This window comes from Sus scrofa, chromosome 7 (assembly GCF_054392235.1).
Source record: "Sus scrofa isolate SSC_HxYL_T2T_F1_AM1 chromosome 7, Sscrofa_HxYL_maternal_Yorkshire_Landrace_v2.0, whole genome shotgun sequence".
Taxonomy (NCBI): Eukaryota; Metazoa; Chordata; class Mammalia; order Artiodactyla; family Suidae; genus Sus; species Sus scrofa.
In genome coordinates this window covers 107147756-107163495 of record NC_139389.1, presented here as the reverse complement: position 1 = coordinate 107163495, position 15740 = coordinate 107147756, and the positions used below count along the sequence as shown (strand labels likewise).

Below are 15740 nucleotides of genomic sequence, written 5' to 3'. Positions count from 1 at the left end.
GATGCGCATGGGGTGTGGGGGGGATCAAGGGTCCAGCCCCGGGACACTGTGAGGTGTCAAGGTCTCTGTCACTGACTGGAGCCCCGAGGTAGACCACACAGGGAGGCCTCAGCTGAAGCTATCCCCTTTGGAGTAGGCTGAGCAGCGGGGAGGGGAGCTGCCCCCACGCCCAGGCTCCCGATGCCAGGCCTGGGCTGGCTCTTGAGAGACGGGCTAGAGGCGGGTGTGGACACAGGCGTCTGGAATGGCGACTGCTGTTTCGCTACTTGCTCTAATACGCCATCATCTGGGCCACTGAGGGAGCTGGGTTGGCATCCGCATGTATGTCAGTGAAGCCGGAAGGCTCAGGAGGTGGAAGAGGAGGTCCTGGGGCAATAGTAGAGGACGGGAACTAGGTCCCTGTCCGCTTCGCAGTCGGACTGTCTTGTGTCTATGTCCTAGCTCTGCCCGTAGTGACCAGGGGACCTCGGGCAAACTACTTAACCTCTCTGTTGCCTCATCTCCGAATCTGCAAAATGGAGATAATAGCAGCATCTGCTTCTTGGAGTTGTGAGCCTTTAATGAAGTGATACAACTGAGCAGCTGAATGATTTGGGCAAATTACCTGACCTCTGGGCCTCCGTTTTCCCGGCCTGAAAGTGGGGTTGGCCTGGGTACAAATATTGTATGAGACTGAGCGTGGCGGTGGGGTGATCACAGGACGCGTGCTCAGGAACCGGCGCGGTGCTCAGCATAACAAGCATCCTGGTATCCCACTGTCTCCCCAGGCCCGTGGCTCTGCAGGTGGCAGAAGGAGGCACGACGCCGCCTCTCAAGAAGACCACGACAAACCTTACGTCTGTGACAGTAAGTATGGCAGATGCCCCCTTCCTGGCCCCAGCCCCTCCAGTCCCTGTGCCTCCCTGGCTGTCAGCCCCAGACTCGGGCTCGCTGGCTCCTCCTCCTGGGCCCTCACCCCGGCTCGCTTGCCTGCTGCCTCATCGCCTCCTAGCAGTCCCCACCTGATCTCCTCTTGTCCCTGCTGCTGGCTCTGGGGGTTTCTGCGTGAGGGAGACACAAGCCCACGAGGCTTCCCCCCCTGGATGTCAAGCTCCTCTCTGCAGGGCCCTCCTTCGTGGTTTTCCTCTGGTTCTCTCTCTTCTTAAAATGCATCCTCTACTTCTTTCTCTGTTTCAGAGAGGTACAAACAAAAGCATAACTCAAAATCCTCCAACAAAGGTACTTGGCTCCTGTGGCTTTTCATTTGTTTCCCTTTAATTTCCTTTCTCTCGCTCTCTCCCGTGCTAGGTAGGGCAAGTTATGAATCTTTCTCTGATGATGACTTAGTTTAATAAATGGCCCTCAATCCATCTCCAGCCTTGCTTGCTTACTTCAGAAACATCTTTTGGGCAGGTGACTGCCCGGCTCCTGGATTTAGGGACCAGAGACAATGCTGAGGCGGGGGAGGGGCTGAGGGGCAGAGCAGCAGGGACAGTGGTGGCAGGTGGGCCTCCAGAGACCTGCAGCTTTCGAGAGAGCTTTTGTTTTTCTCACCTACCAGAGCATTGAGTGGTGGGTTTAAAATTCTTGTCCTAGTTATCTTCTCACCAGATCGGGTGCCATCTGCTCGCTCCAGGGAAAGGGCAGCCTCAAAACCGCACTGCGACCATCTTCCCCTCCCATCTTCTCCTCTCTGAGGACACGGAGCCCTGCCATGGGCGAGAAGGGGCCGCAGTGCGGATGGTGAGACGCGGTGAGGACGTGGGATGGAGGCAACGGAGGTGGTCCCTCCGGGCGCCCTGCCCATCTTGCCAGCGCCTGCAGTCTCCGTGAAAGCAGGAGAGAGCCCGGGGAAGATGGGGGCACAGGGAGTCCATCGGGGGTGGGGCCCTTTTCCTCCCTCTTCACTGGCCTCTTTTGATTTTAAAAAGTTGTTCTGTGCCCGGTGGGGTGACAGCTGGTTGGAGAACGTTTTGCTAGAAGAACTCAAACTCCATGACCCCATTTTGGCTGCTTAATACTCCGTGCAGATGCCATTCCTGAGACAACTCCTGCAGGTAATGTCTCCATCCCAGAGCGATGCTGGTCCAGGATGAGGAGGGGGCACGGCATGGGGTCTGCTGCCCCTTGGCTGAACCAGGAGGTGCCCGCTTCCTGGGTGGGGTTCAGTTTTGTTCTGATGCCTAACAGGCCAAGCGGGCTAGCCCTCAGGAGACTGATTCTGGGCTGAGGAGGGTCCTTCAGACCCCAGGAAGCAGGCTTTGTGGCTGTGCCTGGCCGGAGCAGCCCCACCATCAAGAATGACAACAGCTGCTTTGGGACAGGGGCATTGCCCCTCCATTCCTCCTTTAAAAACTGTTTTTTCTTAGGTGATTTTCTGCTACTGCAACTAGTGGGATTACCTTTGGCTCTATCTCCCCAGCTTTCCTGGGACCCTCAGCCAGACACACCCGCACACACCCCCCCCCCCCACCCCGCGTCCCCTCGGTTCCTGTCTTCAGTCCTTTGTCTGCTTCCTTAGTCTGAAACCCACGAGGCGCCCTTTGTGGGTGTCCCTCTCTGGCCTGGCTCACACCCTCTCCCCCAAGCTCCTGTGGCTTTGTGAGGGGCTCTCAATGCCCTTTGCTGCTTCCTGTTCCCTTTCCCACGAGGTCTCTTCCTCCTCCTGTTTACCCTGTGGTGCTTGGGAGGCCTAATTGCAGGCCTGACGCAGGCTTTCTGGAGGGCTCAGCAGCTGATGCCTTGGCTCTGCCCGCACAGGCGCTGCCTCCCTCTTCCTCCCTCAGCAGAGTAAGGTCCACTGTAGAACGCGCTCCTCTCTGTTCTGGCTCTCTTAGGAAACTGTATGGCAGCTCCGTGATTAATAGACTTTATTTTTATCTGCTGCCCTTCAGACATGTGATCCTTTGGGATAGGAATGACCTTTGGAGAGGTCACGAGGCCCACCTCCCACCCCCGAACTGAGCAAGGAACGCTTTTAATAATCTCTAATGCATCCTAAGCAGAGAGGTGTCTGGTCACCTCCTTGAATGTCCCCAGGGATGGTGTTACCATAAGCTGCCCTTTCTTCCGTGATTCCAACTGTGCTTTGAATGATTGTTTGTTTCCTAATAGGAGCTGAAAATTTTCTCTCCTGCCGGCCCCCTTAGCTTTTGTGCATCTTTTTGCAACAAACAGGCACATTCAGCATTTCATCTGTGCTGGAGACCCTCGAACCGTCCCCTTGTATTCTTGGTTTACCTAGAGACACAGCCCATAATTTCTGTGATGGCCTGCTCTGAATTCCCTTCCAGGTTTAATTTAAGCTCAGCACTCTCATCGGACATAGCCCCAAGGCCAAGTGGTTCAAAGAGTGACAGACACTTTTCCTTGTTTGTTTTACACATCAGCCCTTAATACCTCCCACTTCTATAGAGAATAGAAATAATTGGCCGCCCCCTCGCACTATGCACCATCTCAACCACCTCCCACTCGGCGCCTGCCCTGAGCCCCGGGCTAATGCCTCTCCAGGTGTGTCCTCTTTTCCACTTAGGCATCTGATTATTCCTTCTTCCATAAATCACTCGGCATTTGGCCCTACTGAGTCTCTGTAAAGAGATACAATAATATGTGACTTAAATATACAAGATTCAATAAAGACAAATTTAAAGACATCGCCCAGTAGTTAAATTTCCTTCTCCACAGATTCCCAATCCCTGCCATTTTTGTATCATCTGTGGTTTGATTTGCATAATCCCCACTCCATCTTTTGAGTTATTTATGAAAATATTAGGCCACCTTGGACCCCACCACCTCTTTATGGGTTTATGTGGAGTAATTGCAGCTGTTTTTCAGATGTGATTGTATTTAACCCTTCCTGGTATCTATCCCTAGATAGCTGCCTTGCTCTGGTCTTGGTCCAGGCTTCCCTTTCAAGATGGGTGGCTGAAATATTATCTGAGCTGCTAACTTCAGGTGATGGATAGTTTGCTTGTTAGCTTTCACTCAGCCCTTGAATTTATTCTATCTCAGAGAAGTATTAAATCATCCGAACATAATTTATTTTTTACCCAATCCATGGTGTGCATTACTTTTCCAGCAAGTAACCAATCTCTATTAATTATCCTGAAAAGTTTACCCAGCTTCAGGGTTAAAGTTCTGTTTCTTCCCTTTAAATCTCTCGCCAAAGGGAAAGTGTTCATTACCTACAAGCAAAGCACCTGAATATGACTTTGAGGGCAGGGCTCATGGTCTTGGCCAAAGTGTGGACCTGAATGACCTGGATAACTGAGATGTTTATTAAAATGTGGACTCCCAGGCCTCTCACCAGAGCGCCTGCCTCAGAAGCACTGGGAGCAGACCCAGAAACTTGCATTTTTTGAGAGCTGCTCAGGGGATTTATGATACTTATGATACTGAATTTTTTGGCAGGGAGAGGATCAAGCCATTTGATTGAGGGGCTTCGGGGGAGGGTCAAAGGGCTGACAGGACAGTAAGAGAGACGACATCCTTCTCCGGCCGAGATCTCCCCAGCTTCTCAGTCGCTGAAAGCTATACTGACTTTTGAGAATGACCGATCTGCCGCATTCAGATTTGAAGGTTTCTGGCCTCTGACTCATCAGCCCTTTTATTATTCCCTGCTTTTTGCATCTGGAAGTTCTGGAGTCTCCAGGAATTCTCCAGGCAGGATGCCACTGGCTTGAATTGCTGTTTTAGTTGGTCTCTTTAGACTCTTTCCTTTCCTGTTCTTTCAACATTGATATAAAACTCAGCAGTCCAATATAAAGTTCAGCAATCTAGCACTTGACTTTAATTTACTTAATTGCTTTAACTCCTGATAATGTAATTAACTCCCTTTTAGAGGTGGGATGATAACTGGGGATAGACATGTGAAAGAAATCCTTGGGTTTGGGCTACTGGGACCTTTTAAAATCATTTCAAGAGTTTGCCACTTCTCTTCCTAACTGTTCCCAACCCTGGATTTTCTATTAGCATCACTGGGGCAGACTCCTGATGAGAGACCCACTTTTCCATTTTCTTTGTTCAAAGAGCATCATAGGAAAGAGGATGGTGGCGATGGGGTGATATTCAGGGAGAGAGGGAGAACATTTTTCCTCTAAGCTTCAGCCATTTAGGGAGGAACAAAGCTACCATTTGCCCTTCTGCTGGGCACAATGGAAGTGATTTGTGAAGCTTTTTTTCTTTTAAACTTAAAAAAATATAATTTAGTGACATTGTAGAAAGAACACTTAACCTCAGATCTACCCTCTTAAATTTTTTTTTTTTTTTGGTCTTTTTAGGGGTATGTCTGTGGCATATAGAGGTTCCCAGGCTAGGGGTTGAATCAAAGCTACAGCTGCTGGCCTATGCCACAGCCACAGCAACGCAAGATCCAAGCTGAGTCTGTGACCTACACCACAGCTCATGGCAGTGCCAGATCCTTAACCCACTGAGTGAGGCCAGGGATAGAACTCATGTCCTCATGGATGCTAGGCAGATTCGTTTCCACTGAGTCATGATGGGAACTCCCCCTCTTAAATTTTTAAATGTACAATATATATTGTTGAATATAAGCATATTGTTCTAGACCAGATCTGTAGGGTTTGCACATCTTGCTTGATGGAAATTTTATGCCCATTGGTTAGCAATTTCCTATCACCTCCTCCCCACCAACCCCTGGCAACCACCATTCCACTCTTTGATGCCATGAATTTGACTATTTTTAGATAATGCATGTAAGTGAAATTATGCAGTATTTGTCTTTCTATGACTGGCTTATTTAACTTAGCATGTTCTGAAGGTTCATCATGGTATCGCATGTTGAAGAATTTCCTTTTTTTTAAAGGATGAATAGTATTCCATTGTATGTATATACCAAATGTTCTTTATCCACTCATTCACTGGTGGACATTTAGGTGTTTTCCACATCTTGGCTATTGGGAATAATGCTGCCGTGAACATAGGAGTATGGATATCTCTTTGAGGTCTTGATGCCAACTTTTTTGGATAAACGTCTAGAAGTGGGATTGCTGGATCATATGATAGTTCTATTTGTAATTTTTTGAGGAACCTCCGTACTGTTTCCAGAGCAGCTGTACCACTTAGCATTCCCACCAACAGTGCACGAGGGCTTCAACTTTGCCACCTCCTCACCAACACTTGTCTTTTTTCCCCTGTGTTTTTCTGCTAACTGCTGCTGATGGGTGCTTATGTGTGGGGAGTGCTGTGCTAAGCATTTTACATACAATGTTTCTATAAATCCCACACTGACCTTGAGACACAGGGACAATTGTCCTCACTACTGTGAAGAAACAGGCTCAGAGAGGTGAAGGAACTTATCCAAGGTCATACAGCTGGTCAGTGCTAAAGCAGGGCTTTTTTTTTTTTTTTTTGTCTTTTATTTGGGGCTGCACCCACGGCACAGGGTGGTTCCCAGGGAGGGGTCGAATCGGAGCTGCAGCTGCCAGCCTACACCACAGCTCACAGCAGCGCCGGATCCTCAACCCACTGAACAAGGCCAGGATTGGAACCCGCATCCTCATGGATGCTAGTCAGGTTTGCTAACCGCTGAGCCATGATGGGAACTCCTAAAGCAGGGTTTTGAACCCTCGTCTCTTCAACTCTAGAGCGGACACACCCCAGGACATCACTGTACAAACTGCTGGCTAAAATGCCCTCCTCCCAACCTATGGGGAGTTTGGGTGTCCTGAGAGCTGAGGAAAAAACACACTTTGACAGTGAGTGAATGAGCAAGCCCCTTTTTTTCTTGAGGTGAAGCCCTGTCCACTGTTGACGGATGGCTTCCAGGTGTCAGGTCAGCAAGCTGGAGTCAGGTAGTAATTATGATTGAAGTGGAAGGGGATAGTTTACATAATTTTGAGCCTTTTAAACTTAAATCTATTACAATCACCTCCCCTACCGCCAGCTGGGTCATTAGGGTAGATTAGTGACAAAAGGCAAGTGATTGAAGGCCTCCCAGGAGTGTGACTCACCTCTGAGTCATGTCAGGTGTGCCCACATCTGGTGTGATCCCTCTCAGCTCCGTCTCCATATAGGCATGGACTTGATTCTCTGCCACCCTCACCCCACAGACGTGTGTTTTTGATCATGTGGCCTGTGACTTCGCAGTGTTGCCTCCCTCCTAGCAGTCCCGTCGGGCGTCACTCCGTCCAGGTGGGGGAGTGTCTGAATCGAGTCTGGGCCCCTTCCTGCTCTGGGGGGTGGTATACCCGAACGAGAACGTATGGGGCCAACAGCAAAGAGTCTGGGGGTCTAGTCTGGGTTTGGTGGCTCTGGCGCCGTATTCTTCATCTGTCAGTGAGTGAGCAGCTCCTTTCTCGAGTCTCTAGGCCTCCTCAGCAGCCCCCTTCCCCACACCATGGGCTTCTTTCTTCCCAGGCTTAGCAGTGAGGCTCTTACGAGAGTCAGGGTGTTGGGCAGTGGGACCAGGACAGCCAAGAGCAGCCAGGGACTGGCTGCATTGGCACCTGAGGAGGCCACAGCTGCTCCGGGGCAGTCCAGAAAATCTGCTTGACTCCAACCTCCTTAAAATCACCCTGGTTTCCCCCGTACCGAGTGCACAGGAAGAAGCAGATGACCGCTGTGGTCTCATTAAACATTTTTTTTGAGGGCATTAAGGCTCCACATTCTCCAAGGCTCACGTGCGTTTAACTCCAAGCTGCAATGGAAAAGCCAATAACACGGCCTTCAGCCTGGCTGCCCTTGTCGCTGAAGGGAAGCCGGGCTCATCACTCAGTCGTTGCCGCTATTATCTTGCTGGCCCTTGCGTGGGGTGTGGTGGGGGAGGGGCGGGAAAAGCTCCGTGCCCCAGAAACTTGATTTATGGAGTAGGGCCCCTGGCATGGGATGGATCCCTGGAGATCAAGGGCATTTGTTCTGGCAAATCCGGGTCTGTTTAAATATTTAAATGCCCTCGTGTCATGGACCCAGGTTGCGGATTGTCCCAGCAGGGCTGGTCAGAGACGGGCTGGGGGGAGGCTGAAATTTCTCTTTGATAACCTCATACCTTCATTTCTCTTCTTCCTTTGCTCCTCCTGCCTATAGACCTCCTCCCCTGGCCCTGTCCCTCTAGCTTTCTCAAGAACCTTGCCCATGGACCACCAAACCTTGGTTTGCCTTTTCTGGGCTGTAACATGCCTTCTTTTATCTATCTATCTATCTAGTTGACATATAGTTGATTTACAATATTATGTTAGTTTCATATGTATAGCAAACTAATTTGGTTATACACACACCTTTTTTTCAATTCTTTTCAATTATAGGTTATTATAAAATATTGAATATAGTTCCCTGGGATATCCAGTCAATCCTTGTGGGTTGATCTATTTTATATATGATAGTGTGTCTCTGCTAATTCCATACTCTTAATTCATCCCTATTCCCTCTTCCCCTTTGGTAACTATAAGTTTGATTCATATGTCTTGAATTATTTTCTCATCCAGTTAGAAATAGTATAAGCTGGAGTTCCCGTCGTGGCGCAGTGGTTAACGAATCCGACTAGGAACCATGAGGTTGCGGGTTCGGTCCCTGCCCTTGCTCAGTGGGTTAAGGATCCGGCGGTGCCGTGAGCTGTGGTGTAGGTTGCAGACGCGGCTCGGATCCCGCGTTGCTGTGGCTCTGGCGTAGGCCGGTGGCTACAGCTCCGATTTGACCCCTAGCCTGGGAACCTCCATATGCCGCGAGAGCGGCCCAAGAAATAGCAAAAAGACAAAAAAAAAAAAAAAAAAAAAAAAAAAAGAAATAGTATAAGTTCATTGCAGAAAAATCAGAAATTATAGATGAACATAAAAAGAAAAAGTCACCCATATCTTCCTCTTCAGAGATAACTTCCATTGTGTTTTGCTGTACCCTATTTTAGGATTCTCTCTGTCTCTGTCTACGCTCCCTCCCCCCAGTAAATACCATTTGAGCCCATCCCCCCACTCAGCAACACACAAGGCACATCCTTCCTTGTCAATAAAGACATTTTTATGACCAGATTTTAAGGCTGTGTGGGGTTCCATGATATGGCCATGCCTCGGTTTGCTCAATCATTGTTCCACTTGTTGGATGTTTAGACAGTTGAAAATTCGTTCCCTATTAGAAATAAGATTGTAGCTGTATCTTTGCATAATGCTTTTATTATTTCCTAGAAGCAGAACTGTGAGGTCAGAGGGCCTGGTGCAGAGCCTTTGATTTCTCTTATATCAAATCCTGATGGGGGCTCAGGGCAGCAGGTGAGCGAAAGCTGAGGGGGGAAGGAAATGTGCTGCCTTTGGAGGGAGAAGCCTGAGGTCAGATTTGTGGCTCCACTGCTTGTTAGCTTGTTATCCGGAACTTTTCCAGAAAATCATCTTGCTGCTGGGAGTGTCCCTTGTCCTGAGATGTGGAGTGGGGATGGTACACGGTGTTTGGAAAGTTACATGCGATAATGTCTGTAAAAATGTTTGCACGTGGCATATGCTCAATGAATGTTTCTCTCCCCCCTGCCTTTTCCTTGTTTCTTCGGTTTCCAGTGCAGTTGGGAAGATGAGGCTGGTATCCCATGAGGAGCTGACCCAGGCAGTTTTCATTGAGCAGGGAGGGAGCCCTGAGGGAATCCAGGGGAGGGAGTGGTCTGGGGCTGGGGGCTGGGGTGTCAGACGGGGCTCCCCTAGGATGTCAAGCAGGTCCTTAGTGAAGGTGTATGGAGTTGATTGAGGTCTCTAGGGATGGCGGGGGTATGCGTGGGAATCAGGGGTGAGGTAATAGCATGGCAAAATTTGTTGACTTATATTACGGGCTAAAAATGTTCTATGGGTTTCATCTACATTAATACTTTTTCTTTTTTTGTCTTTTTAGGGATGTACCTGTGGCATGTGGAGGTTCCCAGGCTAGAGGTTGAATTGGAGTGGTAGCCTCTCGGCTATACCACAGCCACGGCAATCGCAGATCCAAGCCAAGTCTGCGACCTACACCACAGCTCACAGCAACACCAGATCCTTAACCCACTGAGCGAGACCAGGGATGGAACCCACATCCTCATGGATACTAGTCAGATTTGCTTCCTCTGAGCCATGATGGGAACTCCTACATTAATCCTTTAATCCTCACCAGGGTCCCAGGTGGTAGATGGTGTGGTCATCTCCATCCTACCAATGAGGAGTCTGGGGGGAAGAGAGAGGTTAATTAACTTTCCTGAGGTCACACAGTGAACGAGTGGCAATGCCAGGATTTGATCCCAGTCAGCAGTCTTTCTCTCCCTCCCCGGCAATCCTTCTCCTCTTACCCCCACCCTCTTCCTGGAATCTGCCTTACCTTGTACATACTTCTGCTCAGGCCACCTCTGACATCGTATAACAGTGTGTTTTTGTCCATTCTTTAAGCTGTACTGTGAGCCTTCTGCGGGCAGGGACCATGTCACATTCAAGTTGCATCCCAGCCCCAGCACAGTGGTTGCTCTCAAAATGTTGATGAATGTGGGATGCACCTGCCAGGACAGAAGATAGCCCAGTATGGCTGGAGCAGTGTTTGGGTAGGGAGACTGGGGAGCATAGAGTTAGCTTAAGGATGCTGGGAACGCCAGGCCGAGTTGCTTAGTGTTTGGCTTGTACAGTCAATGGCAAATTTTGGGTAATTCTGGAGACATCTCTGGAATGGTTAATCTGTAGGATTAGGTGTTCAGGGAGAGAGCCTGAAGCTTGTGTGTAAGAGGAGCCTTTTCTAGTCAGGAAGGAGAAGACATGAAGTCTAGGCGATGATGACAACAGGGCAAGCAAGCAAGATTTTATGAAAGAAAAATCCACAGAACAGGAGAGAGGGAGGTGACAACAATGACTCTTGAAGCCTTGAGTCGTGGAGCCCTGAGGGAGGCTGACCTGGACCATTTTAGAAGAGGAGGAGGTGGTTTTGGGGAGGGATGAAACTCTGACATAGGGGTTGGTGGAAATGGCAGGATGTCCAGGCAGAAATGTCTAGCAGATGCTAAGGTACATTTGTTTCCCCAGAGTTGGTGAGGAACTTACACCGATGTCATAGGCAGACGGGGGCCTGCACCAGGTAAGGGTCACTGAGACACCCTAGGTAGGTCGGAACTCACGAATAAAGCATCTGAGGGGGTGTTTATGTCAGATATTCACCCACAGATCCCGAAAGAGCACACTGGCCAAAGTCCCAAATGCCTGGGGGCTGCCACACTTTATGGTATTGCATCTGATATTTTTACCTTTCTCTACCTTCCCCAGAAACATTGACAGTTATATTTATTATTTAAATTATTTTCAATGAGGATTTAAAAAACAATGATATTTTACTCTTTAAGCGAATTAAGGACATGCTAATGCATGACTCATTAGGATAAGGACTCAAAGATACTGTCTCCTCAAGGGCTGGTGGCCGGAGGGAGATGGCTCTTGAATCAGAAGCCCAGGATCTGAGTCTTTGCTACAATACTCCCTAGACATGACCTTGGGCAAATGACAAAAACTTCCCTGAGCCTCGGTTTCTTTTTCTGTCAAGTGAGGACAATAAGATTAACCTTAGAGGGTTTTCAAGAGAGTAAAATGAGACAGTGTGTAAACATAATTAGTTCACTGCCTGGTTCATAAATATGCTAAGTAGATAAATGAATAAATAAATTTATGTTAAGTCAACAGAGGGTTCTTCTTTCACATTTGAGTCCGCAGTTCTGGCTGCGGGAGTTGTGTCAGGAACCAGGGAGGCATTCTGATAGAGTCCAGTGAATGATCAGAAATAGCTGGTTTGTTGGACATTTGTTGCATGCCAGGCAGTGTATGCCATACTTTACAAGGATGGCCTCACGCACTTATCAAAATACTCCTCCGAGCTACAAACTCTTATCCTTATTTTACAGACAGGGAAACTGAGGTTTGAAGAGATTAAGTAGCTTGTCCGAGGTCACACTGCCAATTAGCTGACCTAGGATGGCTGACCCCAGACTTCAGCTGACTTCCGTTACCCGGCTTCTCAGCAGGGCAGGAAAGAGTTCCAATTCCACTAACATAGTTAATGCTTTGGTTTTGAGAATGTCTCCATTTCTTTTCTGGGGATCCAAAATCAGGTTATATATGTTCTTTTTTTTTCTTTTTAGGGCTGCAAGTGCAGCATATGGAGGTTCCCAGGCTAGGGGTCGGATTGGAGCTGCAGCTGCCAATCTACACCACAGCCTCAGCAGCGCAGGATCCAAGCTGTGTTTGTGACCTGCACCACAGCTCACAGCAACACTGGATCCTTAACCCACAGAACGGGCCAGGGATTGAACCACATCCTCATGGATACTAGTCAGGTTCGTTATCCCTGAGCCACCATGGAAATTCTGTCATATGGTATTTTGAGATGAAAGCTTTGTTGCTTATCTCCATTCTCCCTGTTTTTTGTTTTTATTTTTTTTTAAACCGGTAGTCACAGCCACGTACAATAAATTCCTAAAATAGGCAGATCGCTGTCCCTTGATGTAGACACAGGACTTGTGGGTCACTGGCATTTGATAGATCCTGGCTCTGGGCTCACTCCTAACACATGGGTCAATGCCAGGCTCTGAGGAATGTGGCTTTGAAAAATCAGGATGTTACACCCACCCCTACTCCGACCCCTTGTGTTTCTGTCCAGAAGAATTCAGTTTAAAATAAGCTTCTGAGGCGTAGGCTGGCGGCTACAGCTCTGAGAACCTAGCCTGGGAACCTCCATATGCCGAGAGTGCAGCCCTAGAAAAAGCCAAAAAAAAAAAAAACCCCACAAAATAAGCCTCAAGGAGGGCCCGAAAGAAGACATGAAGCTAAGAAAGGCAGCCACCTGGCTTGGTGGGTGGGGAGAGGGGCGTAGGCAGCCTTTGGGTGGGTCCTATGGCTGGGAACCCGTGTCATTTTTCTGTCACAGTTGAGGGAATTGTTGCTTCAGGAGGCACATAGACCTCGGAGGACCCATAGAAAAAAGAGTCGAGAAGTATTAGAATGGAAAGACTTAGAGATCGTCCGATGCACCTGCCATATTTTACAGATGGGGGAACCAAGCCCAGAAAGGTATGAGATTTACCTAAGGGTGCGCGATGAATCAGGGTCAGAGCCAGGGCCAGACCCCAGGTCTGCAGAGGGCCCCCCACACTGTTGGCCTCTGCCTCGAGAGGGGAGGGGAGGGCAGCCCACCTGTTCTTGCCCAAAAGGAGCCTCTTGGTGCCTAAATGTTGCAGGACCTGGGCCATTTGTGAAGCCACCTCTTTTATCGCTTAAGCTCTGCAGAGCCATCATTGGGCGTTTAAAATAGTTGTGGGGATTAACGCCCCATCCTGAGTGCCCAAGTCTGAGCCGGTGGCTCTCTGCAGTGTCCCCTGGGTTTTGTCCCAAGCTGGTTCATAGCAGGGCTTTTCTTACCCGGGGCTTCTTCCCACCTCAGGGGTTGGTGTAGACATTCCTCTGCCCCCCAGATAGTTTTGCAGAAACCCGGGGGTTCTTGTGAAGGTGTGTGTGGGGGGGTCCCAGACATCTGAACCAGTCTGGTAGGATATGATCCTTCTGTCAAAATCCCCCTCTTTGTATCTGTCCTGGCTCCAGCAGGCCATAGGCTTCCACTCAGAAGGGCTGAATGGGAGAGGATTCAGTGACGCAGTGGTAGTGGAAGTGTGGGCAGGAAAAGGCACCAACAAGGGGGCGGGGGGAGCCCTCCCCCCAGCTCCTTGACATGTGGTTCCTGGGGATGCTGCCAGAGCAAGAGGGGCAGGGCACAGACCACCAGCTCCTCCCTTTCTACCCTCCCTTCTCCTGCTGGTGCCCCCCGATGGCCAAAACGCTCCTGGGCACAGAGGGCAAGAGGCCGGGGAGGTCAACTCCAGGGGCTGGGAGGACTGGTGAGTGGAGAATCACCAGCACATCTTTGAGTCGTGTGCTTCAAAGTCAGACAGACCTGAGGTCAGATCCTGGCTCTGCCATTCAGTGAGCTGCATCAATGCCCCAAGACTCAGTTTCCTCCTCAAAACGGGATGATAAGCCCTACCTCCTGGGCTGTTGTGAGATTCCAGATAAGAATGTGTGCCTGCCTGATGGCCTGTAAGGATGAGGCCTTGGAGGCAGCAGCCGATGATGGGCACTGCTGGGCCAATTTTACAGATGAGGAAGTCGAGCCGAAGAGAGAGGGAAGTGGCGTCCTCAGGGCTGTTTCTAAGTGCCACGGGGCAGAGCTGGGAAAGAGATGTGGCCTGGTGACTCCCAAGGCCCAGGCTTTGTCTCTTGGCCGCTCATCCCGTAATTGCTTTCAGTCGCTGCTTTCAGGCTCTCGGAAACCACTGGCTCAGATACCCACTGCGTGCTCCAAGTTGGGCTGATGAAAATGTGCCAGAGTCATTAAGTTATCAGTGGGGAAGGCGGCCGCTTCTCCCCGGCAGGAAGGATTCTGCTGTCTGCTGCAGCCGGCTTTGTTCACACAAACTGCCCCTGATTGTTCCTCCTCCTCCTCCTCTTCCTCCCTCCTCTCCCCTCCTCCCCCTCCTCCCCATCCCCATAAGGGGTGAGTGGTGGAGGGTTGGAACTGGGGGGACGGGGGCAGGCTTGCTATAAAAATTCTGAGGCAGCACTGAAGGTATTCGTAACTCCGGACAGGAGGTCTTGCCTGGAGCATCGAGCTCTGGATTGGGAAGTGGGCAAGCACTAAATCTGCAGCTTGACAGATGGATCTGCCCCCCGGGGATGGGGGGTGGGAGAGGAAGGCAAGCTGGACCTTCCTTATTGTCATAGCCGTTCCTCTCCATGTGCGCTGTGCCAGGAACACACAATCCAGGTGTGTGCTGACAAGGTGAAAAGAAGGACCTTAGGTTGTGCACAGGCAGGGTTGACTGGTCCCAGGGATGATGGCTTCAGAGGAGCAGGCAGCCACAGAGCTTGCCTGGGGAGGGCCACTGGAGAGGGAGGGTGGGGGCACAGCCCTCTCTGAATGCCTCAGCAGTCCTGGGGCTCGGTCTGATTCCGCACGACAGATAATTCCAGAGTGAGATTGCTGACGTGATAAAAGGACAGCAGATGGTTCTAATACTTTATTTTCAGAATGTATCTTTCCCGATAGTCTTTTTCTAGCAACTCCATCACCCCAGACCTCAGAGAAGAAACTGCTAGTGTTCCCCCCTCCCCTTTCCCTTTAGGGTTTATTCCCTTTGCGGATCCACAGTGTTGACAATAACAGCTCACACTGGCTGAGGTCTACTGTGAGTCCCTCCCTCTTTTACACATATTCGCTCACGTAGCCTCACAACTGTGCTGTAGGTGTGCTTTCGTCACCTTCCCCATGTTCCAGAGAGGATGCTGAGGCACAGAGACGTTGAGCCACTCACCCAAGATCACACAGTCAGCAGCATGGCTGGGATTTAAAAAACCCAGGCGGTTCAGATCCATCCTTCCCACATACCAATACAGATCCTGCCTCTCTGAAGGCAAGGTTGACCCAGAAGCAGGGCCACAGCCATCAGTGACATTAAAATGGCCAGTGCTGTGTGACTAGCCCCTCTGGCTGCCTTTCTAGGTTACTGCAGAGGGGACTTTTCCTCCCAACGAGAGCTGGCTGGATCCCGCATTCACTGTGGCAGCTCTTACATGATGAGAGGGGCTGCTTGGAAGACCTTAATCCCAGATCTCTGTCCCCCGCCCCGACAGGTTTCCAGGGCCAGATACGTAATTTACAGGGCCCGGGGCAAAATGCAACTGAGGGGCCCTTTTGTTTAATAAGTATTCAAAAATTCAAGATGCAACAGCAAAGGATTCAACTCAGCATGGGGGGCTCTTCTGAGCTCAGGACCCTGTCTGAAT

General features: G+C 49.9%; 1 protein-coding gene across 21 annotated transcripts in view; it reads left to right on the top strand.

Moving 5' to 3' along the window:
• DPF3 (double PHD fingers 3) overlaps positions 1-15740 on the top strand; it is a 314102-nt gene that overhangs the window by 204473 nt on the left and 93889 nt on the right. For all 21 annotated transcript variants that reach the window (XR_014811148.1, XR_014811140.1, XR_014811143.1 and 18 more), the window contains one exon: positions 768-846. Coding sequence is in view for 9 of the 21 variants with exons in the window: in XM_021099467.2 (XP_020955126.1) it covers positions 768-846 (79 nt within the window). In the remaining 12 variants the exon portion in view is untranslated. The remainder of the gene's footprint in view (positions 1-767; positions 847-15740) is intronic.